The 26199-nt window shown below is 46.8% G+C and overlaps 1 protein-coding gene across 2 annotated transcripts; it reads right to left on the bottom strand.

The window, feature by feature from the left end:
- On the bottom strand, positions 1-26199 carry VPS33B (VPS33B late endosome and lysosome associated). Of its 2 annotated transcripts, XM_070358280.1 has the most exons (24): positions 26128-26192; positions 25717-26018; positions 23311-23391; positions 22885-22946; positions 21180-21229; positions 20918-20985; positions 10250-10295; positions 9106-9200; positions 8708-8812; positions 8262-8358; positions 7958-8035; positions 7232-7305; positions 6855-6941; positions 6593-6683; positions 6106-6180; positions 5810-5874; positions 5640-5694; positions 3290-3336; positions 2557-2689; positions 1859-1932; positions 1118-1219; positions 890-965; positions 658-774; positions 1-363 (listed from the first exon to the last, which is right to left on the bottom strand). In XM_070358280.1, the coding sequence occupies exons 2-24, from the start codon at positions 25810-25812 to the stop codon at positions 284-286; spliced, it is 1854 nt and encodes a 617-aa protein (XP_070214381.1). In that variant the 5' UTR covers positions 25813-26018; positions 26128-26192; the 3' UTR covers positions 1-283. The 2 variants fall into 2 exon arrangements, with proteins under 2 accessions (XP_070214381.1, XP_005895218.1); XM_005895156.3 differs by having other exon boundaries at positions 25717-26199.

Genomic DNA, 26199 nt, shown 5'->3' with positions numbered 1-26199 from the left:
TACATTGAGAGTAGAGGCTTTATTTACAGTGATACTCAAAGAGGATTTAGAAAAAGATCCTCCTTATCTTATTAGCAGGGGCTGTACTTCATGAACAAAAAAAAACATCCTGGGGGCAGGAGGTGAACTCTCTCCTCAGGTTCTCTAGATCCCAAGTGAGTTCCCTGCCCCCCAGCTCTTAGGAGGGTGGTTGGTAGACATCTTCTTAGCAGCTGCGAGTCAGACTCCTGCATCCCACTGAGGAACACGTCCAGGGAAGACATCAACACTGGCAGGGAAAATTTCAGGCTTTCACCTCGCTCATGGCCTCCATGAGGCGGGCACTGTTGGTGACTGCTGTCGTCAGAAAAATGAACCTGTACCCTAAGGAGTAAAAGCGCCACGAAACGTGACCGAGGGCAGATTTGAGCCCCCGACACCAGCCATGTGGGGCCCCTCCAGTTCCACAGCCGGGCTGGGTCAGAGCACCAGTCTGTAGTCACAGGTGCACCAGCACCACACTCTCGGGCCCAGCAACTTGCCATGCTGGGTGGAACAGGGCTCCCTGCTGTTCGGCCCCCAGCAAGACGGCAGCAGGTGGTACCCAGAGGCCTGTAAAGAAGCCTTTCTGACGTCTCTGCCCTTGGCCCCCCAGATCCCATGGAGGCCTGTTCTCACCTTTCTCTCTGCCCAGGAACCGGAGGGCTGAGATCTCAGAGAACGTGCAGCCACCCAAGAACACCACCAAGATGAGGCGCAGGGACTCGCTGGAGGCCTTGTCGTCCTTGGTCATGTCTGCAAAGACCGGACCAGCCTCGGCTCTTCACTGGCCACGCAGGCTCGTACTGGGTGGTGCCTCGCACCCTCCCCTTGTCTCACCCGCCCCCACTGGGCAAGGAAGGCCATGCACCTGTGAAGGCCAGCTCACTGCAGTTGAGCAGCCGCACCACTTCGTCCAGGCCCTGCCAGCCCCGCCGCTCCAGCACCTGGGAAGGCACAAGCGCTAGTTTCAAGTCCAGCGGCAGCCAGACTGTCACGTTTCTTGCTAGCTGCTCGGGTAGTTACAAGCTGGGCCAGGCCAGGGACGAAGAGAAAGCAGAGAGCATGAAGTATGAATGGGAGGGGGCCACGTTCTCACCTGCTCGATGATTCGGCAGCTGAGGGGCACGTACGCACCGCTGAACACGTACGCCATGTCACGCGGCACTTTCAGGTCATACTCGCCATCCACGCGTGGGATCTGGAGGGTAAAGGGGAACACAGGAGGCGAATGGCAACTCGGCCTTCCAGTCCTTTACCGAGTCAGAGCAAAGTGGTGTACCCCTAAGAGCAGTTCTTACTTCAACTAAAGGGAGAAGCAGCAATAGCCTTGCGGGGGCGGGGAAAGACTCCATAGTCAAAGATGGAAGCTGTTCAGTACCTGCCAGTTCTGCTGAATGAGGGCCCGTGTGCCCTGGCAAGAGTGCCCCTTTGTGACCCTCCAGCAGCGACATGGGACACGCCTGTCACTGAAGCGGCACTTGGCACATTCTCTGATACTCACAGGTATGTGTTACATGTTTACTAAATGAATGAACCTTTGTGTCTTGTCTCATTATTAAACTCATGCTATAATGCTACCAAACAAAAGAATCTTCTTCCTTTAATTTTTAGTTTTTGGCTGCATTTTGGTAGCATGTGGGAACTTAGCTCTCTGACCAGGGACTGAACCCACACCTCTGCTTTAGAAGCATGGAGTCTGAACCACTGAACCACCAGGGAAGTTCCCAAACAAAAGGATCTTTATAAAAACAAAGTAACAGAAAGGGTTTTGTGGGCTCAAAGTACTCCACAAAGGACTGAACCCACTGCCTCCCCTAGCCACTCCTGATCCACATACCAAATTCAGCTTCTTACTGATGGCTCGGAAATTGCTTCTCTTGGCCAGGGAACTGAAGGCATCAGTAATCTTTCCTGGGAAAGAAATCTGTGCTGGGTTTTATCTAAGGTTTATGGATTAAATTTATGCTGCCGTGGGTGATACCATTCAGGAAGTGACAGGACCGCCTCTCCTCAAAGAGCAGGACCTATCACACCTCCTCAAAGCAGATCACCTACAGTTCCCTGAAACCCATCAAGACATGCAAGACCTTTCTCTCCCCACCCACAGTCTTCCTCCTTCTATAGGGCACCAACCCTCTACTAAATGCAATCTACAGGGTGAGCTACAGTTTACTGGTTAAGGGTGTGGCCTTTGGAGTCAAACCTGACTGACTGAGGGGCCCTGAACAAGTCACTTAACCTCCCTCTGCCTCAGTTTCCACATGTGTAAAATGGAGATAATACAACTTACCATGGAGAAGGTTTGGGAGGATTACATGAAAAAGTGTATCTAAAAGGCTTAGCACATCAGTGTTTACTAACTGGAAGCTGTTCTAACGGGAAAGCAGGAGGAGTGGCGGTAAGGGCAGTGACAGTAAGGAATTGCCTTCTCCTCCCTCAGCTCATTCTCTCCTTGGCCAGCATGCTCCGCATGTTGAGAGAAGAGGCACCAAGGGCCAGTGGGGGCAGAAGGGGCTACCTGCGCTCCCTGCTCACCTGCGGCCTTGTCCGTCACCAGCTTGCTCACTTTACTCTCCACGGCCGTGAGGGTGTCTCCCGGGGCCTGCTCTGTTAGGAGCCCAGCTCGCCGCAGGTTGGAGAAGGTCAGCAGGTGCTCGGGGCCATAGCTCTGAACAAAATGCAATTCAGCTCTCTACCAAGCATCCACCAAGGGCCTAGCCCTGTGAGGTGATACGGAGGTGGGCGAGAGGAGGATTATGTGTTCTGTGTCCTGAGAAGCCCACACTTGTTTGTGGGGAAGAATTTTTTTTTTTTTTCAGTTGGGGGATAACTGCTTTACAGTGCTGTGCTGGGGAAGTCACATCGGAAATAACCAAATACCAAACAGACAATAAAAGCAGCACGAAACAATTAAAGAACACAGAAAATTATGGATGGGAGGAGGTGGGGAAGGCTTCACAGAGGAGGCAGGACTTCAGAAGGACCTGGAAGGAAAGCTGTATAGATGCCTCATAAGGAGCTGAAGTGAGAGTCCAAGGCCAAGAACTCACCACTGGTTCCAACAGCTGAACTGTTCAAATTCCCTCCCGCACTAGCCACATAAAGCGGGGAGCAGAGTGAAATGAGGGCAGTGGGAAGGGTGTCTGTGCTGGGAGGGAGGCCGCATGGGAACAGAAGGGTAACCAGGACCGGAAAGGGGCTATTTCTTCTTCAACTCTTTCAAAAATGTCCATCGAATTCCCTCAAGAACACATTCTCCTGGCCTTACCTGCAGGTACTGGGTTTTCAGGGATCGGTAATCCTTGGGGATCAAACCTGAGGGTAAGAAAGGTAAAGGTTCAGGAGCCAGTTGAGGTGTCCTAACGTGTACAGCCAAACCCACCAATCAACAAACCCTCCTCCCCGCAGGAAAAAAACACAAACCCTAATGAGAAGGATGTTCAAGCTGGTTTTAGAAAAGGCAGAGGAACCAGAGATCAAATTGCCAACATCCTCTGGATCATGGGAAAAGCAAGAGAGTTCCAGAAAAACATCTATTTCTGCTTTGTTGACTATGCCAAAGCCTTTGACTGTGTGGATCACAATAAACTGTGGAAAATTCTGAAAGAGATGGGAATACCAGACCACCTGACCTGCCTCTTGAGAAATCTGTATACAGGTCAGGAAGCAACAGTTAGAACCGGACATGGAACAACAGACTGGTTCCAAGTAGGAAAAGGAGTACGTCAAGGCTGTATATTGTCACCCTGCTTGTTTAACTTATATGCAGAGTACATCATGAGAAACGCTGGGCTGGAAGAAGCACAAGCTGGAATCAAGATTGCCGGGAGAAATATTAATCACCTCAGATATGCAGATGACACCACCCTTCTGGCAGAAAGTGAAGAGGAACTAAAAAGCCTCTTGATGAAAGTGAAACAGGAGAGTGAAAAAGTTGGCTTAAAGCTCAACAGTCAGAAAACGAAGATCATGGCATCCGGTCCCATCACTTCATGGGAAATAGATGGGGAAACAGTGGAAACAGTGTCAGACTTTATTTTTTTAGGCTCCAAAATCACTGCAGGTGGTGATTGCATCCATGAAATTAAAAGATGCTTACTCCTTGGAAGGAAAGTTATGACCAACCTAGATAGCATATTCAAAAGCAGAGACATTACTTTGCCAACAAAAGTCCATATAGTCAAGGCTATGGTTTTTCCAGTGGTCATGTGTGAATGTGAGAGTTGGACTGTGAAGAAAGCTGAGCACTGAAGAATTGATGCTGTTGAACTGTGGTGTTGGAGAAGACTCTTGAGAGTCCCTTGGACTGCAAGGAGATCCAACCAGTCCATCCTAAAGGAGATCAGTCCTGGGTGTTCATTGGAAGGACTGATGCTGAAGCTGAAACTCCAATACTTTGGCCACCTCATGAGAAGAGCTGACTCACTGGAAAAGACCCTGATACTGGGAGGGACTGGGGGCAGGAGGAGAAGGGGATGACAGAGGATGAGATGGCTGGATGGCATCACCGACTCTATTGGCATGAGTTTGGGTGAACTCCAGGAGTTGGTGATGGACAGGGAGGCCTGCCGTGCTGCGATTCATGGGGTCACAAAGAGTCGGACATGACTGCACAACCGAACTGAACTGAGTGAGAAGGAAGGAGTTGGACTTGATATTAACTTTGCATCCTGTGTAGTCAATTCTAAATTGACTCCTCAACTGAAGCCTGCTTTTTGAAAGATAAAGCCTGGATCTGAGGGTTCCAAGAAAGAGCCCTGGAGAAGGGATACTGACAAATGCCAATTTCATCCATGGGGGTCGGGGAGGGGAATGCAAGCACAGGGAGAAGGGCCTTCCTGTGTGTGTTTCCCTGGCTAGGGGCCAGTCCTCCCAGGAATTGCTTAACAGCAAGTGAGGAATGGGAGAAGTGTCCACATGGGTTCCCAAAGTGCAACAGGGAACTCTTAGATGTAAGAGGAAATGGGCTTCCAACTACAATAAGGGGATTTAGAATAAGCAAATGACTTCTTTGGGTAAAAGCAACCTTAAAGAATATTTGCTGAGACTTCGCTGGTGGTCCAGTGGTTAGGAACGCACCTGCCAATGCAGGGGGCACACGCTGTGAAGCAAGTAAGCCCGTGTGCCACAACAAGAGCACCCTGCGGCAACAAAGACCCAGTGCAGCCAAAAATAAACAAATTTTAAAAATATTTGTAAACTGGAAGACTTCAAAACTCAGAACAATTTGCCATGAAAAGCTGCAGAATCCGAGCTTCTAAAATGCTTATGAAATTGGTTTTTCCTGAACTGTATCTTGATTATGAAATCGTGTTGAGGGTAGGAGGCCAGATGGAATAATGAGAGACATGCTGCTCAGCTCTGCCCTTGACAGTCCTACGATGGGACAGGCCTTATTGCAGAGAAGAGGACGAGATGCAGACCTCCTTAGGGCCGGAACAATAAATCACCTTAATGACCTGGGGATGTTTCACCCCAAACAAAAACCTGCTTTATTACAGGGGATAGAATCCATGAGATTACAGGGGAATGTTGTCTGCTAGGACATTTCTTTCTTTCAAAATGACTTTTTCTGTCCCTAAGGTACAGCTTTTCAACCTATGGTCCCTGGGACTCACCATTCTCCGTGATGGACAAAAGGCACATAAGACGGAGGCTTTCTATGGGTGACACCTGCACAGGAAGAAAGAGTCAGGGGGAATTCGAGTTTTGTAACACGCGTTCTCTCTTCTTCCTCTGCTTGGGCCCCACCGCTCCCTGCTCCCTGCTCCGCGCCGCCCCGCCTCACCTGCCGGTCTATGTGCTCTTCAATGTAGCTGGTGCTCTCCCGGATGTTGAACCCCTCCAGCAGCGCTGCAAGGAATCAGAGGAGAGCCTGTTACTGGGGGAGTGGCTCAGCTTGTTGCCATCTATGCTAACGGGCATCTGTCTCTCCATCTCTTTCTCCATCCTTTTTGGGGTGGGTTAAGGGGCCCCCAGAACTTCTAGCAGGAGCCAGCATTGGACAGTGCCAAAGAGCATCTTTTCAGGGTGGGCTGGGGCTGGGAGTCCAGGAAGCGGAAGCAGGAGAGGTAGCCAAGTCACCATGCTCAGTCTTGATGAGCTCCTGGAAGTCCTGCTTGGTTTTCTTCTTCATGATGGATTCACAGGCCCCGATATCTGCAGACGGGACAAAAGGGGAGCTGACACATTCCTGTTTCTGGAAGGAGGTCTCTTTACTGTTCAGGAGAATAAAAACTTCTTCAGGCAAAGTGCAGGAGCACTTCTTCCCATTTCGGGGCAAATAAGAGCACTATTCGGGACTTCCTTGGTGGACCAGTGGCTAACACTCCCAACACAGGGGAGCCCAGGCTCGACCCTTGGTCAGGGAACTAGATCCCACATGCCGCCATAAGGTCAGTACAGCCAAATAAATAAATAATTTTTTAAAAAAGCAACCAGAAACACTGATATTATTAAAATAATTTTTTTTTTTAAAAAAAGCACTATTTGATACATGAATGGGATCTCCTCCCAGAGGCAGAGCTCCTCTGCAGCCCTCCCCTCACCCTGGCCTCAAGCTGAAACATACGGAGGCTCAGCAGGCGGTGCTCCTGTTTCAGCCCCTTGAGCTCCTGGGACACAAAGTTCTTCATCTGCTTGATGTCCATGCCTCTCCGGCGCTGTGGGGACATGCCGGAGAGGTCAGGCCTTCTGCCCTCACACAGGAGTGACCACTGCCCACCCGCAGGTCCCCCCGCAACCCCCGCCCCATAGTAGCATCAGGGGCGTCAGCAGCAGCAGCCTGGGGAGCCACCGAGGGAACAGACAGAGGCCCCAGGTGGGAGCCTCACATCATACTGGGCCTGCAGGTTCCGGGCCTTCTGGCTCAGGAAGCCGAAGACATTGGAGAAGTGCTCGTTCCGGATCTCATTAAACACCTGTGAGGGGAATGCGACAGGAACAGATGACTGCACAGACTCAGACCTCCCGTCTTCCTGCCTCCTCCGCGCAGTGACAGCACAGGGCGCGCGCTCAGCGGTTCTAGCAGAGAAAGCTGAGCCGGTTTCGATGAGGATGTGTCAGATCCCTGCTGTGTGCCCTGGGGTGCCCTCTCAGCTGGCGGGATGGCCCTCCCTCCAGGGACTCGGCCTCCCCTCCCAGCACGGGGGCCCGCAGCCTCGTGGTGGCAGCAGCCCGGGAAATCGTCTGCGGGCATCTGCGTCCTCACCTTGTCCTCAGCATTGAGCAGCACCTTCAGGCTCTTGTCAGAGGACGTGACTTCCGGGCCAAAGTCAACACTCCCTTTAAGAACAGAGGGGACAGCTCTGAGGATCTCCAAGGAGCCTTCCTTCCCCACCCTTTCCTGAACTGCCATGAAAGGTGTCCCCAGGACTTCCCTGGCAGTCCAGTGGTTAGAGCTCTGGTTGGGTCCACTGCCAGGGCCTGGGTTCGATCTCTGGTCAGGCAACTAAGATCCCACAAGCAAGGCAAAAAAAAAATGAGTTAAAGGTCCCCCAAACTATCTGGGGACTTCCCTGGTGGCCCATGGAGTAGGAAATGGCTACCCACTCCAGTATCCTTGCCTGGAAAATTGCATGGACAGAGGAGCCTGGCAGGCTACAGCCCATGGGGTTGCAAAGAGTCGGACATGACTGAGCACACACTGGTGGCTCAGTGGTAAAGAATCCACCTGCTGGTGCAGGAGATACGGGTTCGATCCCTGATCCAGGAGGATTCCCTAGAAGAGGAAATGGCAACCCACTCCAGAATTCTTGCTTGGGAAATCCCATAGACAGAGAAGTCTGGTGGGCTACAGTCCACGTGGTCATAAAGGAGTCGGACTTTGCAACAAAACCACAACAAACCATTTGGAAGCCAGCACTTCACTCTGAGTCCTCCCCAGGGGAGGCCCAAGGAGTCGAGCACACCCCTGTCTCGCCGAGATGCCACTTACCACACTTGATGCGGAAGGTGTCATCCACCAGGCCCTCGTAAACCACCTGGGAGCAAAGTGCCGTCACGAAGTCCACGTCTGGAATCGAGATCCCCGACCGTGAGGGTCTTCCTCGACTCAGCCTACCACCCAGTTAGCTCAGTGTCCGTGGGGCCCAAGTGCCCACGCCCTCCCTCCCCCAGGTCAATGCTGGCATTCACAGCCACCGCTGGAGGATTCCAACTGTGCCACCGTGTCTGCTATATTTCCGATATTCCCATGTCTTCTCGGGTCCATGAAGAGAGGAGCGCTGAGCACAGCTCACCTCTGTCCAGGAGAAAGATATGTCCAATTTCTGGCCTTCGGCCCTTGGTTTCACCATCCTCCTCCTCTTCCAGTCTCTTCCACAGTTCATACGACATCTGCTAGGGCCCAACACGTCCTCAGTCTTGAGTCCAGGTCCCTTCTGCAGCCCCACACTTATAGAACCCAACCCGTTCCATGCAATCCTTCTCCTTGACCCCAAGGAACATCTGTTCCCATCCCTCCCCATCCTTCCCCACAGCAGTGAAAGAATCTCACTGCCCCCAAATATTTAGGAATGCTACCCAGGGGTGTCCTGCTGTTCTGTTAGCCACATGAGTTCTCTGCTCTGGGGACCTCTTCTGGGGCAACAAAAGCCTATACATCACATCACAGATGCCCTCAAATAATCCTTAGTGGGCAGAAAGTGGGTGAAATATGGGCTATCTGGGCAACAGAACTGCTCACCTTGGCACACCTGCCAATTCCATAGCAGTTGGGGAAGGGTCCATACAGGGTGCTGAGGAGGTGCAAAGCTTGCGCCAGAGTGTTGATCCAACGCTGATCTCCTTCCTGCAGGGACCACGTGGGCCACAAAGCTATAGACAACCTGACAGATTCATGTGGAAAGGGGCGAGGCCTAGAAGCCCCGGAGCAGAAGGGCAGGGTCTCGGCAATGCTTCAGAAGGTTCATTTTCATTGGCCCCAAAGGAAGCCTTGTGAATATCAGTCAGCAGCATTCCACCTCCAAATCAGTATCACTCATGATACATGAGATGAGCTGGAAGAAGGTTGAATCCATAGCCCAGAGGACCCCATGTTTGTCCCCACTCACTGATGCCAAGACCCGAGTGCCCTGCACTCACCAGGAAGTAGTCCCTAAAAAACTCTGGTAGTTCCATGCTCAACAGATCCACATCAAGAGGCAAGAGAGAGAAGGCCCATTCATCACAGCTCACATCTGTGGGTACAGAGAGCATCAGCCTTCCTGCCAAAGGCACGAGGCTCCACATGAAGAGGGAAGGCCCACCACAGTCGTGGGAGACTTCCCGAGGGCCTGCCCCACTGCCTCAGGTACTGCACTAAGCACGGGATGCTCAGAGATGAGTAAGATACAGTCTCTGCCCGGAAGGGGCTCACAGGCTGATAAGGAGAGGACGTGTGTGTGTAACAGCCTGTAATACAATGTGATAAGTGGTGTGTTTCCATTAGAGTGCCGACCAAGAGTGCCGATGAAACACTTATTTATCTATGCATCATCTGACAGCACTGACTGAAAGCTGCGCACGTACAGGCACTAGGCTAGGGGATACTGGGGACACGCTCCTAACTTCTGCAGCTTACAGTCAAGTGGGAGGGTGCACAGCCGATAAACAGGATTCCAGGTGCAGGCTCCAAAGAGGAAACAGCAACCTAAGAGTGCAAACAGCTCAAGGATCTAACCCCAACTACGGATATAAGACTTCCCTAAAGTGACATTTAGGCTTAGAATTCAAGTATGATTCAGGTAAGCAAAGAAGCTGTAGGGTGAGGAATATTCTAGGCAACGGGAACAGATGTGTGAAGTCCCCATGGCTGGAGGGCGGTGACTCAGGAGAGAGGAGCACAGGTGATGAGTCTAAAGGGCAGGAAGGGGCCAGACCGCGGAGGTGCAGGAGGCCACACTGAGGGCGCTGGGCTTTATTCCGAGCAGGATTTCCTGCAGGAAGGACTGGGGACCAGGTCTGTGTTGCACACAGAGGAGGGAAGGCACACGGTTTCCTTGTGGGGGTCTTGGGAGGGAAGGAAGAGAGCACGGGTGATTTCCAACCACACCCCTCAGGATCCCTTCCATACTCTCCCACTCGTGGTCTAAGCTGGGGTCCTTCTTCCCACTCTAAGGACACTCTCCTCCTGCCAGGCCAATGGGAATGAGACAGCGAGCGAAAAGGAGGAGATACGGCAGGGGGCAACCCTCAGGGCCTTCTCCCACACATCCTCCCCCTTCCACTCACACCCATCTCCTCTCACCTCCATAGACGCCCTCTTCCTCAAGCACCATCTCACACGCATAAAACTGAAAGACAAGGGGAGCTGATTAGTAACCCCCTTCTCTGTTCTTTCCATTTCTCTGGATTCCTCTGTGGTCACTGATGAGGACCACAGTTACTGAATCCAGTGAAAAAGACAGGAGAACCCAGACTTTTAGATCTAGAAAGGACCACTGGAATCATCCGGCCTAACATTGTTTCCTTTCCATCCATTTTATCTATTTATTAAGTCAATTGCTCTTTTCTCCTTGATTGACTGGAAAAGCTTTACAAAGGAGAGAGTATTCAGCTGTCATGGAAGGGTGAGTGCCGCAGGTGGAGCTCAGAAAAGGGTGTGACAGTACTATAGATACAGAGGGGGAGGAGCAGGTGGAGGTAAAGAGCAGTGGGGCGGAGAGGGGAAGGAAGGAGCTCTGCTTAGGACATGTCCATGGGACCTCTGCAGACACCAGGGGGAGGTCTGGACAGACAGCCTTGGGGTTCACGGCACATACATTACATTTAAACTAGGTAGTTTGTTCAAAAGAACACAAAGAAGAGAGCTAAGGACAAGACTCTAGGGCACAAAAATTCAGAGTACACAGTCCAGGACCTTCCAGAGAAGACCAAGACAGAATCCACAGAGGCGGGAACAGAGAAACTAGCGCCTCTAAATAGCACCTCTAAAGGCAGAGGTTCAAGGAAGAATGGGCAGCCATCTCCAACACCAGAGATGTTAGGCAGAAGAGCCCGACACAGACATCACTGGGTTTGTGAAGAATTATCCGCTACCACTGCTTCTGCTTCCTCACACCCACCTTCATCTTTTTATCTAGATGCCCTAGATCTCTGTGGTCAAATCCAGTGATGTCTGTGTCAGGCTCCCAATGCAGGGGGCCCAGGTTCGATCCCTGGTCAAGGATCTGGATCCCACACGCATCAACTACAGATGCAGCATGCCACAACCAAGACCCTGCCCAGCCAGATAAATAAAAACTGAAATCGGGGGCGGTCCTAAGATGGCAGAGGAATAGCATGGGGAGACCACTTTCTCCCCCACAAATTCATCAAAAGAACATTTCAATGCTGAGTAAATTCCACAAAACAACTTCTGAATGCAGGCAGAGGACATCAGGCACCCGGAAAAGCAGCCCATTGTCTTTGAAAGGAGGTAGGAAAAAATATAAAACATAAAAAGAGAGACAAAAGAGGTAGGGATGGAGATTCATCCCGGGAAGGGAGTCTTAAAATAGAGAGAAGTTTCCAAACACCAGAAAACACTCTCACTGGCGAGTCTGTGGCGAGCCTTGGAACCTCAGAAGGCAACATAACTGAGAGGAAAAATAAATAAATAATTAAAACCACAGATTACGTGCCCATTGGTAACTCCCAGTGGAGAAGCAGCGCAGACACCAGCATCCGCCACTAGCAAGCAGGGGCTGGGCAGGGAGGCACTGGCTGCATTGCTTAGAGTAAGGATGGGGCCTGAATGCCCCGAGGACAATCTGAAGGAACTAACTTGAGATAGCAAACCAGACTGTGGGATAGCTATCCTGCAAAAAGCCCTAACCTAAGACACCTGGCAGGCCCGCTCATAGAACAAAGGACTGAGCAGAGCAAGCTGGCTGTTGACTGGGCCATCCCCCGCCGGAGACAGGCAGGCGAGGGCAGCCAGAGCCGGAAGGGGGCAATTGCGGCCCGAGAGAGGCATCCTCTACCAAACTGCAAGCACGCTTCATTGCTAAGCAAGACTTCTCTGGATTCTGGACATCCGCCTGGGAAGGTGCACCCAGAAAACCAAGCAGCAGGGACAGGGGAGGCAATACGTCGCAGCGACCGTGCTCGCCAAGCACCTGGGCACAAAACGCAAGCCCAGCAGACTGCGCCTCTGAGGACTACCCGAGTACCTGAACCCCAGCGGCTTAGATCTGGGAAGTGCATGAAACCCAGGGCCGGCCTCAGACAGTTCCCGGCAGAGCAACCTACAGCCTAAGCGGTGTAGACAGGGAAAGCACACACGCCATGAGCGGGGGCAGGCCCTGTGTGGCCGAGACACTGCTAGACGCGCCAGTGTTATTTGTTTGCAGTGTCCCTCCCTCCCCACAGCACGACTGAACAAGTGAGCCTACAAAAGTGTCCACCACCGCCCCGCTGTGCCAGGGCGGAAATTAGACACGGAAGAGACCAGCAAACAGAAGAAGCTAAAACAGAGAGACCCTCCTTGGGAGTGACAGGTACAATAGATTAAAACCCTGTAGTTAGCACTGACTACATAGGAAGGGGCCTATAGACCTTGAGAAGTATAAGCCAGATCAAGGAACTATCTGAAAATGAACTGACCCCACACTGTCCACAACAACACCAGAGAAAGTCCTAGATATATTTTTACTATTATCATTCTTTAAATTAAAAAAAAAAAAATTTTTTTATTTTTAAGTCCTCCATTACTCCTTTAATTTTCACTTTTATAACCTATTACTTTGAAAAAAAAAAGACCCTATTTTTTTAAAGCAAACTTCATATATATATATTTTATAATTTTTTGACTTTGTTTTTTTCTTTAACATTATATTTTTGAGACTCCAACCTCTAATCTAGATTTTTAATGTTTGCTTTTTGGTATATGTTATCAATTTTGTACCTTTAAGAACCCAACCTTCAGTACTCATTTTTACTTGGGAGCGAGATTACTGGCTTGACTGTTCTCTCCTGCTTTGGACTCTCCTTTTTCTCCACCAGGTCGCCTCCATCTCCTCCCTCCCCTTTCTCTTCTCTACCCAACTCTGTGAATCTCTTTGTGTGTTCCAGGCTGTGGAGAACACTTAGGGAACTGATTACTGGCTGGATCTCTCTCCTTTTGAATTCCCCTTTTATCCTCCTGGCCACCTCTGTCTCCTTCCTTCCTCTTCTCTTCTATATGTAACTCCATGAACATCTCTGAGGATCCAGACTGTGGAGACCACATAGGGAAGTGATTACTGGCCAGCTTGCTCTCTCCCCTTTTGATTCTCCCTCTTCTCCTGGCCACCTCTATCTCCCTCCTCCCTCTTCTCTTCTCCATGTAACTCTGTGAACCTCTCTGGGTGTCCCTCACTGTGGAGAAACTTTTCATCTTTAACCTAGATGTTTTATCATCAGTGCTGTATAGATGGAGAAGTCTTGAGGCTACTGTAAGAATAATACTGAAAACCAGAGGCAGGAGGCTTAAGTCCCAATCCTGAGAACACCAGAGAACTCCTGACTCCAGGGAACATTAATCAATAGGAGCTCATCAAACGCCTCCATACCTACACTGAAACCAAGCACCTCCCAAGGGCCAACAAGTTCCAGAGCAAGACATACCATGCAAATTCTCCAGCAACACAGGAACATAGCCCTGAGCTTCAATATACAGGCTGCCCAAAGTCACACCAAACCCACTGACATCTCATAACTCATTACTGGACACTTCATTGCACTCCAGAGAGAAGAAATCCAGCTCCACCCACCAGAACACCGACACAAGCTTCCCTAACCAGAAAACCTTGACAAGCCACCCGTCCAACCCCACCCACAGCAAGGAAAAGAGAACTCCACAAACTGCCAGAATACAGAAAGGCCACCCCAAACATAGCAATATAAACAAGATGAAAAGGCAGAGAAATACCCAGCAGGTAAAGGAACAGGATAAATGCCCAGCAAACCAAACAAAAGAGGAAGAGACAGGGAATCTACCTGATAAAGAATTCTGAATAATGATAGTGAGAATGATCCAAAATCTTGGAAACAAAATGGAGTTACAGATAAATAGCCTGGAGACAAGGATCAATGCAAAAGGTTTAACAAGGACCTAGAAGAAATAAAAAAGAGTCAATATATAATGAATAATGCAATAAATGACATAAAAAACACTCTGGAGGGAACCAACAGTAGAATAACAGAAGCAGAAGATGGGATAAGTGAGGTAGAAGATAGAATGGTAGAAATAAATGAAGCAGAGAGGAAAAAAGAAAAATGAATTAAAAGAAATGAGGACAATCTCAGAGACCTCTGGGACAATGTTAAATGCCCCAACACATGAATCATAGGAGTCCCAGAAGAAGACAAAAAGAAAGACCATGAGAAAATACTTGAGGAGATAATAGTTGAAAACTTCCCTAAAATGGGGGAGGAAATAATCACCCAAGTCCAAGAAACCCAGAGAGTCCCAAACAGGATAAACCCTAGGCAAAACACCCCAAGACAATATTAATCAAATTAACAAAGATCAAACACAAAGAATAAATATTAAAAGCAGCAAGGGAAAAACAACAAATAACACACAAGGGGATTCCCATAAGGATAACATCTGATCTTTCAGTAGAAACTCTTCAGGCCAGGAGGGAATGGCAGGACATACTTAAAGTGATGAAAGAAAATAACCTACAGCCCAGATTACTGTACCCAGTGAGGATCTCATTCAAATATGAAGGAGAAATCAAAAGCTTTACAGACAAGCAAAAGCTGAGAGAATTTAGCACCACCAAACCAGCTCTCCAACAAATGCTAAAGGATCTTCTCTACACAGGAAACACAGAAAGGGTGTATAAACTCGAACCCAAAACAATAAAGTAAATGGCAATGGGATCACACTTATCAATAATTACCTTACATGTAAATGGGTTGAATGCCCCAACCAAAAGACAAAGACTGCCTGAATGGATACAAAAACAAGACCCCTATATATGCTGTCTACAAGAGACCCACCTCAAAACAGGGGACACATACAGATGGAAAGTAAAGGGCTGGAAAAAGATATTCCACGCAAATAGAGACCAAAAGAAAGCAGGCGTAGCAATACTCATATCAGATAAAATAGACTTTAAAACAAAGGCTGTGAAAAGAGACAAAGAAGGACACTACATAATAATCAAAGGATTTATCCAATAAGATATAACAATTTAAATAAATATGCACCCAACATAGGAGCACCACAATATATAAAGCAAATGCTAACAAGTATGAAAGGGGAAATTAACAATAACACAATAATAGTGGGAGACTTTAATACCCCATTCACACCTATGGATAGATCAACTAAACAGAAAATTAACAAGGAAACAAACTTTAAATGATACAATAGACCAGTTAGACCTAATTGATATCTATAGGACATTTCACCCCAAAACAATGAATTTCACCTTTTTCTCAAGTGCACATGGAGCCTTCTCCAGGATAGATCACATCCTGGGCCATAAATCTAGCCTTGGTAAATTCAAATAAATTGAAATCCTTGCAAGCATCTTTTCTGACCACAATGCAGTAAGATTAGTTGTCAATTACAGGAGAAACACTACTAAAAATGCCAACATATGGAGGCTGAACAACACGCTGCTGAATAACCAACAAATCACAGAAGAAATCAAAATATGCATAGAAATGAATGAAAATGAAAACACAACAACCCAAAACCTGTGGGACACTGTAAAAAGCAGTGCTAAGGGGAAGGTTCATAGGAATACAGGCATACCTCAAGAAACAAGAAAAAAGTCAAATAAATAACTCTACACCTAAAGCAACTAGAAACAGAAGAAATGAAGAACCCCAGGGTTAGTAGAAGGAAAGATCTTAAAAATTAGGGCAGAAATAAATGCAAAAGAAACAAAAGAGACCATAGCAAAAATCAACAAAGCCAAAAGCTGGTTCTTTGAGAAGATAAATAAAATTAACAAACCATTAGCCAGACTCATCAAGAAACAAAGGGAGAAAAATCAAATCAATAAAATTAGAAATGAAAATGGAGAGATCACAACAGACAACATAGAAATACAAAGGATCATAAGAGACTACTATCAGCAACTATATGCCAATAAAATGGACAACTTGGAAGAAATGGACAAATTCTTAGAAAAGTACAACTTTCCAAAACTGAACCAGGAAGAAATAGAAAATCTTAACAGACCCATCACAAGCACAGAAATTGAAACTGTAATCAGAAATCTTCCATCAAACAAAAGCCCAGGACCAGGCGGCTTCACAACTGAATTCTACCAAAAATTTAGAGAAGAGCTAACACCTATCCTACTCAAACTCCTGCAGAAAATTGCAGAGGAAGGTAAACTTCCAAACTCATTCTATGAGGCCACCATCACCCTAATACCAAAACCTGACAAAGATCCCACAAAAAAAGAAAACTACAGGCCAATACCACTGATGAACATAGATGCAAAAATCCTTAACAAAATTCTAGCAAACAGAATCCAACAGAATCCAACAATACATTTAAAAGATCATACATCATGACCAGGTGGGCTTTATCCCAGGGATGCAAGGATTCTTCAATATCTGCAAATCAATCAATGTAATACACCACATTAACAAATTGAAAAATAAAAGCCATATGATTCTCTCAATAGATGCAGAGAAAGCCTTTGACAAAATTCAACATCCATTTATGATAAAAACCCTCCAGAAAGCAGGAATAGAAGGAACATACCTCAACATAATAAAAGCTATATACGACAAACCCACAGCAAACATTATCCTCAATGGTGAAAAATTGAAAGCATTTCCCCTAAAGTCAGGAACAAGACAAGTGTGTCCACTCTCACTACTACTATTTAACATAGTTTTGGAAGTTTTGGCGACAGCAATCAGAGCAGAAAAAGAAATAAAAGGAATCCAGATTGGAAAAGAAGAAGTAAAACTCTCACTGTTTGCAGATGACATGATCCTTTACATAGAAAACCCTAAAGACTCCACCAGAAAATTACTAGAGCTAATCAATGAATATAGTAAAGTTGCATGATATAAAATCAACACACAGAAATCCCTTGCATTCCTATACACTAATAATGAGAAAATAGAAAGAGAAATTAAGGAAACAATTCCATTCACCATTGCAACGGAAAGAATAAAATACTTAGGAATATATCTACCTAAAGAAACTAAAGACCTATATATAGAAAACTATAAAACACTGGTGAAAGAAATCAAAGAGGACACTAATAGATGGAGAAATATACCATGTTCATGGATCGGAAGAATCAATATAGTGAAAATGAGTATACTACCCAGAGCAATCTATAGATTCAATGCAATCCCTATCAAGCTACCAACGGTATTTTTCACAGAGCTAGAACAAATAATTTCACAATTTGTATGGAAATACAAAAAACCTCGAATAGCCAAGGCAATCTTGAGAAAGAAGAATGGAACTGGAGGAATCAACCTGCCTGACTTCAGGCTCTACTACAAAGCCACAGTCATCAAGAGAGTATGGTATTGGCACAAAGACAGAAATATAGATCAATGGAACAAAATAGAAAGCCCAGAGATAAATCCACGCACCTATGGACACCTTATCTTTGACAAAGGAGGCAAGAGTATACAATGGAGAAAAGACAATCTCTTTAACAAGTGGTGCTGGGAAAACTGGTCAACCACTTGTAAAAGAATGAAACTAGAATATTTTCTAACACCATACACAAAAATAAACTCAAAATGGATTAAAGATCTAAATGTAAGACCAGAAACTATAAAACTCCAAGAAGAGAACACAGGCAATACACTCTCCAACATAAATCACAGCAGGATCCTCTATGACCCACCTCCCAGAATATTGGAAATGAAAGCAAAAATAAACAAATGGGACCTAATTAAAATTAAAAGCTTCTGCACAACAAAGGAAACTATAAGTAAGGTGAAAAGACAGCCTTCAGAATGGGAGAAAATATTAGCTAATGAAGCAACTGACAAAGAATTACTCTCAAAGATATACAAGCAACTCCTGCAGCTCAATTCCAGAAAAATAAATGACCCAATCAAAAAATGGGCCAAAGAACTAAACAGACATTTCTCCAAAGGCATACAGATGGCTAACAAACACAGGAAAAGATGCTAAACATCACTCATTATCAGAGAAATGCAAATCAAAACCACAATGAGGTACCATTTCACACCAGTCAAAATGGCTGCTATCCAAAAGTCTACAAGCAATAAATGCTGGAGAGGGTGTGGAGAAAAGGGAACCCTCTTACACTGTTGGTGGGAATGCAAATTAGTACAGCCACTATGGAGAATAGTGTGGAGATTCCTTAAAAAACTGGAAACAGAACTGCCATATGACCCAGCAATACCACTGCTGGGCATACACACTGAGGAAACCAGAAGGGAAAGAGACACGTGTACCCCAATGTTCATCACAGCACTGTTTATAATAGCCAGGACATGGAAGCAACCTAGATGTCCATCAGCAGATGAATGGATAAGAAAGCCATGGTACATATACACAATGGAGTATTACTCAGCCATTAAAAAGAATACATTTGAATCAGTTCTAATGAGGTGGATGAAACTGGAGCCTATTATACAGAGTGAAGTAAGCCAGAAAGAAAAACACCAATACAGTATACTAACGCATATATATGGAATTTAGAAAGATGGTAACAATAACCCTGTATACGAGACAGCAAAAGAGACACAGATGTATAAAAGTCTTTTGGACTCTGCGGGAGAGGGCGAGGGTGGGATGATTTGGGAGAATGGCATTGAAACATGTATATTATCATATGTGAAACGAATTGCCAGTCCAAGTTCGATGCATGATACAGGATGCTCTGGGCTGGTGCACTGGGATGACCCAGAGGGATGGCATGGGGAGGGAGGTGGGAGTGGGGGTTCAGGATGGGGAACACATGCACACCCGTGGTAGATCCATGTCAATGTATGGCAAAACCAATACAATATTGTAAAGTAATTAGCCTCCAATTAAAATAAACAAATTTTTATTAAAAAATAAAAATGTATATAATTGACATATTAAAAAAAAAGGCAAAATGAGAGAAAAAAGTCTTTATTAATAGGTCCAAAAAAAAGTTAAATCTATTAATCAGCATTGTTTTATTAATGAGGCTGACTTTTCCAAATGTTTCTAAGCCATTCCTTTTGTAATTAAAATAATGTTCTTGCTAATTCATTTATTAGAATCAAAGTTTTCTTATGGGTGTATGTGAGTTTTCTGTATAGCAATACTTATAAATATTTTCCCAATTTGGTTTAGCTTTCATAATTTTTATGTTGGTGGTTTATGTCAATTTTTAACCTTTGTGTAGGTTATTTTCCTTTACTAAGTGGCATATTATCCAGTACTTTGTTAGCATCTCCTATGACTGTTTATTGTATAAAATTATTCTGCCTACTTTTGTGTGCTATGTAAATTGACATCTTTTATATGTAACTCATGTATGGATGTGAGAGTTGGACTGTGAAGAAGGCTGAGTGCTGAAGGATTGATGCTTTTGAACTGTGGTGTTGGAGAAGATCTTGAGAGTCCCTTGGACTGCAAGGAGACCCAACCAGTCGATTCTGAAGGAGATCAGCCCTGGGATTTCTTTGTAAGGAATGATGCTAAAGCTGAAACTCCAGTACTTTGGCCACCTCATGCAAAGAGTTGACTCATTGGAAAAGACTCTGATGCTGGGAGGGATTGGGGGCAGGAGGAGAAGGGGACGACAGAGGATGAGATGGCTGGATGGCATCACTGACTCGATGGACATGAGTCTGAGTGAACTCCAGGAGTTGGTGATGGATAGGGAGGCCTGGCGTGCTGTGATTTATGGGGTCGCAAAGAGTCGGACACGACTGAGCGACTGATCTGATCTGATCTGATTATTATTATTTCCCATATTTTTCCTTTTAAAGATCAAACTGATTGATTCACAAAACTCAAATCTTATTTTTACTTTTGTAAATAAAATATCTAATTATTTTACTGCCAAAAAAATAAATAAAAACTGAAATCTTATAGGCCTATTTTTAATTCTAACTAATGGGATTCCTTTGCCCACTTGGAAAACTGCCAATCTTCATAATTAACAGAGGGAGCTCAGGAAGAAAGAGAGATCTCCTCTTCCCTACAGCCACTACAGAGACCGTCCTGTGATGGAAAATCAGGTCAAAGAATTTGATTTGATAGGTTGTTAGAAAGAAAAAAATTCATTAAAATCTCAGTTTCGTTTTTCTGTGTGTTATGGAGGCTTGAAGCATTATTTGAAACTGTTACCAACTTGTTCTGTTCCCTTTTTAAACAAATATGTCCTTAGAAGTATAACTGGAAAAAAAGGGTTCTGTAAGACTACAAAAACTAGAAATTAACTGCTATAGCTCCTTTAAATAACATTAAAAAGTATCTTGTAATTCTGATTGGTTATTTTACTCAATAATATTCTTGCCATAGTCACAATGTTATACTTCATATATTTATATTCCTAAGCAGGATAGCTTCCTAGGTGGCACAGTGGTAAAAGGATCCATCTGAAATGCAAAAGACATAGGAGATTCAAGTTCGATCCCTGGGTCGGGAAGATCCTCTGGAGGAAGGCATGGCAACCCACTCCAGTATTCTTGCCTGGAGAATGCCATGGTCAGAGGAGCCTGGAGGGCTACAGTCAGTCCATGGGGTCAAAAAGAGTCAGACACAACCGAGCACACACACGCTCACATGTAGAGGCCACCTCTCACCACTGTACAGTCTGTATTTGGGGTAATTTGATAGGAGACTCTCTGCTACATTAATAAAAAGACAATGGCAGGTATTTTGTTCAGTCACACAGAATTCGCTTAGAGGGAGACACAGCTGCTAGCCCTTTACCCCGTCCCAGTCCCTCATGCTCTTCTACCTTATCTCACTCCCACATGGGTCCAAACTCACCTTCTGAGGACTGAAGATCACTTTGTATTTCCGAGTTCGGCCAGCCATTTTGTCAGCATTGACGAGACCTAAAGACAGAAGGGATGCAGCCCAGAAAGCCATGGGCCTTATGTTAGACTAGAAGCAAGAAAGCGACGAGCCTTGATGAGGGGCACCGCCAACCTGAACAATTCTTTTCTTCTGAAAGGGTCCTAGTGGCCGTGCCCTCAGACGTTCCCGTCCACCCCCAGGTCTTAGTGACGGTGAACGCTGTGACACTCACTGGCAATGTACCGCATATTCTTGATGCGAGGTCTGACCAGGAAGCACAGCCTATGGGAGAGAAGGGGGGGAAATCCTAGTGAAGAAAAATCATGAAGTTGGTGATAGTCATGGCAACTCTCCCACCATGTGCTACAGTTCTCACCCAGCCAAAGCCACGCCAGCGTTCTCGGCTGACTCACCACGGAAGACTCCCCTCAGTAAAGCAGGTATAGGTACAGAAGAACCCATTTGCAGGGCAGGAATAGAGATGCAGATGTGGAGAACAGACTTGTGGCCACAGCAGGGGACGTAGAGGGTGGGAAAAACTAAGAGGAGCATCGACACATATCCACTACCACATGCGAAAGAGATAGCTAGTGGGAAGCCGCTGTATAACACAGGGAGCTCAGTCCGGTGATCTGTGACAACCTAGAGGGCTGGGATGGGGTGGGGGACAGGAGGGAGGTTCAAGAGGGAGGGGACATATGTATACTTGTGGCTGATTCACACTGTTGTATGGCAGAAACCAAAACAACATTGTAAAGCAATTATCCTTCAATTAAAAGTAAATTAAAAAACATAAAGCAGGTATATTGTGATGAGCTGGGGGTACTTATTGGCCTCATGGTGGACCCAGAAGTTTCTGCTCTCAAATAATTTACAGTTTATTGGGCAAAATAAGATGCATGTATGCATGAAGTATATTAACCATCAAGTATTCAAAAATAATGCAAGGAAGTATATGACATGTTTTTCAAACTGGGGTTCGTGGATGTATTCTCCATGTATCTAGGAGGGTTTGTTCCTCTAAGGGAGGGTGTACATGACTTAAGTTGAGAAATACTGAAAATAAAAACAAACACCAGACAACAGGCAGCATGTGACTGAGTGCCAGGTGAACAGGACAAACTGATCTCCATGCAAATCCAGGGGAGGAGACAATCACCCTGGGGTGGCCACCCTGGGATGGCTTCGTGGAGGAGTGGGGCTGGGCTCTGAAGGCTGGGTGTCTGTCACGAGAACAGTAAGGAGAGGAGAGAAGGTCAGGCAGAATGGGTGGAGTGGCCAGAAGCACGGAGGTTTGTGTGTAGAGTGGGGAAACACATGAAAGTGTACCAGGTAAGAGAGTATGTGCAAGAGGCCAGGCTGGAAAGAGGGCGCAAGGCCTTCTGGGAGGCAGCTTTGGAATCTATGATGAGCAATGCAGACTGTAGTGGGTAAGTAAGGGAAGGCCTGAAGGTTCTGGAGGAGATCACAAGGAAATTATTTGTGAAAGATTAATCAATGTGGTGGGGGAGTGCTTCCCTGATAGCTCAGTTGGTAAAGAATCCACCTGCAATGCAGGAGACCCTGGTTCAACTCCTGGGTTGGGAAGATCCCCTGGGGAAGGGAAAGGCTACCCACTCCAGTATTCTGGCCTGGAGAATTCCATGGACTGTATAGTCCATGGGGTCACAAAGAGTCAGACACAACTGAGCGACTTTTTCACTTTCTTTCAATCAATGTGGTTAGAGCTGGTAGATTGGGTTAGAGAGAGAGGAGGACAAGGGAGGGAGAAACTGCAGACGAGGAGACCAATTAGGAGGATAAATCATAACCTAGGGATGAAACTGTAAAAGTGCAGGGAAGTGAATGCTTTGATATCACATATGTCATGGGGCTAGATCTCAGCCAAGGACTGATCACAGGCTAATGTGCAGGGACCGAGGCTCCCGGACACTCACTGTTCACTGGAGCTGAGGGCTGGTTTGTTCTCCACTTTGTACAGCTTGTCTACCTCGTGTTGCTACAGACAAGAATCAAACAAAACAATGGACGTTAAGTGTGATTGGGAACCTGAAGCCTGGTACAAAGACTGGGGTCTTCTGAAAGGGCTTCCTCCTACTTACACTAACTCTAGGAGTCAAAATGCCTCCCTAACAACCATTCCACTGAACCTTCCTCAAACTGTCAGTAGAAAAATCAACATTTAAATAATTCAAAAACAATACAAAGAGGATCAATCCCTCCCAGTCCACTCAACTCTGCTATCCTGTATTTACCCTAGAAGGGTAGTAATTACTCCTCAGTAATTTGTACCATTCATCAAAAGAAAAACTGCTTAATGAGGAAAGAGGGGCCTGATCCACCTGGGAATGGGGGCAAGGTACCTTTAGAATGGAGACATTGGCGATTCGATCCAAAGGGCTCATGAGATCCGCCTCAATGAACAAGTCTTTCTTTCCGGGAAGCTGAAGGAGACACAGCATGTTGGATCACTCTCAGGTCATACAAGCCCCTCAGTTGAGAGTTCACTCAGTCATCCATTTAATAGAAGTCTCTGAGCTGGGGACTTCCCTGGTGGCACAGTGGACAGGAATCCACCTGCCAACACAGGGTACATGGGTTTGATCCCTGGTCCAGGAAGATCCCACATGCCATGGAACAACTAAGCCCGTGTGCCACAACTACTGAAGCTTGCGTGCCTTAAAGCCCATGATCTGCAACAAATATGTCACCACGATGAGAAGCCCATGCACTGCAATGAGGAGTAGTTCCCGCTCACCACAACTAGAGAAAGCCCAGGAGCAGCAACTAAGACCCCACACAGACATAAGTCAATAAAGAAAATTACTAAAAAAAAAAAAGTCTCTGAGTTCCTTGAGTTCCTTGGAAAGGCACTAGACCTCATCTAACCCAGCATCTTATTTATTATCTATATCCACAGTTGCCATTTCTTTACATATTCACCTATTTTTGTCTTCTATTCATTATTAGTTCCAGTGGAAAGATATTTCATCTTTTTTTATGGCCATGCAGCATGTGGGATCCTAGTTCCCTGCTCAGGGATCCAATCCATGCCCCCTGCACTGAAGCTTGGATCTTAACCACTGGACTGCCTGGGAAGTCCCTCACCTTCTTTCTAAGGTCACATCCTTGTCACACAACCCTCCTGCTCGCCTGTGACCCTGTTCTACATCACTGCTCCTCTGCTCCACTGCCTCCTCCTCCATACCTCCTGATAAACCAATTGATCTGCTGAACGCAGCCAAACAAAACAAAACTGCACCGTGTATCCTGCAACCCCACAACTAACTGCCAAATATCTCTTCAAATGGCATTTTACTTCTAATTACAAAAAGAACCAATGTTCAAGGCAGAAAACTTAACCCACGACAGTCCTCACCCTCCCACCCACTTCCTGCTTCACCATTCCCGACGCTGCTCTCTCATCTGTCCAGAGGAAGGACAGGTCACACTGAGCAGAAGAGAGGGTGAAGTCGTTGAAAGCTTCCTCTCAACATGACTTTGACAAATGGGTAGGCTGTGGGCAGTGACAGATCGAGATGGCAATTAAGCCAAGGCCAGGGAAAGCCAAAGGCTGAATGGTAAGGGCAGAACAGCAGTTCAGTTCGCCTGATGGCTAAGATGCATGTAGGCAGTGGTCCTCAACCAGAACTGATTTTGCCCTTCAGGGGATATCTGGCAAAGTCTGGAGACATTTAGGTTGTCTCATCTTGGGCCAGGGTGTGTTAACGACATCTGGTGTTACTGGTAGAGGTTAGGGATGCTGCTAAATATCCTACACTACACAGGACAGTCCCACGACAAAGAATTAACCAGCCCAAAATGTCAGTGTCACCAAGGTTGAGAAATCTTGGGTGTTGGGGAATGGTGGGAAACAAGGCTGAAACATTCACAGGAATCGGGGATAAACCTTCAGTAGCTACCTAATGCCTGCTGCTGCTGCTGCTGCTAAGTCGCTTCAGTCGTGTCAGACTCTGTGCGACCCCATAGACGGCAGCCCACCAGGCTCCTCTGTCCCCGGGATTCTCCAGGCAAGAACACTGGAGTCGGTTGCCATTTCCTTCTCCAATGCATGAAGGTGAAAAGTGAAAGTGAAGTCGCTCAGTCGTGTCCGACTCTTAGCGACCCCATGGACTGTAGCCCACCAGGCCCCTCCGTCCATGGGATTTTCCAGGCAAGAGTACTAATTTTTCATCCCTCTCTTCCATGTATTACATGCCTTGTCCTTTCCTGGTTCCTCAACTTTGCTCCCACCAGTACATCTGCCTGGAATACCCTCTCCCATCTCCAAGGAAAGTATGCTTATCTTCACACTCCAGTCCTCGAAACTCCTAGATTACTCCAGCTAGAAATGACTGTTTCATGAACTCTAGCTGTCACTCATTTACCCCAGGATACCCTATTTGTGCTAATTTGTGCTTCATAGGCTCCCAGTAATGCCTATGAATAGATCAGGAAGTAAGATCCCTAAGGACAAATTTGTTTTAACCATATTTCCATCTCCAGTGATGCCTGACATTAGTGGTGTCTCCCTTGCCCGTATTATAACAAACAAACAAAAAAAAGGATTTCCAATAACTCTGGCCAGGTCGTCTCAAGAAGCTCTTAACTGCTCTCTGATTTTTCTCCCTGAGTGCTTCATTTTGGACCTGCCACAGAAGCTCCAAGGACCAAGGCAAGATCAAGGGAACTCAGTAAGAAAGAACTAGGCATCCAGAGAGTGCTAAACTGTTGACGCAGTAAAGGCCCCCGACGTGGAGGGCACTGACCTGCTCCAGCAGGTAGATGAGCTGGTCTCTGGCCAGCCTCTTGAGCATGGAGAAGTCAGGCAGCTCTGGGGCGTCCGGTCGATGAGGAAAAGCCATGGCGGCGGTCGCAGGGTGGAAAAGCCGCAGGGTGGAAGAAGGGGGACGCCTCCTCCTCCGCTCCGAGGAGGCCGGCAGCGGCCCGGGTACGCGCAGGATGTCTCTCCTTCAGGTAAGGGCACGGAACCCGAAAAAGCCCCCCAAGGGGCCCTCGCTCGTCAGCCACACTGGAGGAATGAATGGCCGGCCACCTCTCGGCCAGACAGCTGCAGCCAAAGAGACCTTGCTTCAGGCCTGCAGCCACTGTATCCCGCCCCGCCCCTCCCGGTCCACTCCGCCCGTCCGCAGGATGCGGGTCTACACCTGCAGAGATACCAAAGAGAGGGGCGGCTTCCTAGACCTCCCGGAAGTCCCGTACTCTCGAGCACCGCTCAGGGTACGCGGAAA

This window comes from Bos mutus, chromosome 21, assembly GCF_027580195.1.
Source record: "Bos mutus isolate GX-2022 chromosome 21, NWIPB_WYAK_1.1, whole genome shotgun sequence".
Taxonomy (NCBI): Eukaryota; Metazoa; Chordata; class Mammalia; order Artiodactyla; family Bovidae; genus Bos; species Bos mutus.
This window is presented reverse-complemented; position numbering and strand designations above follow the sequence as displayed.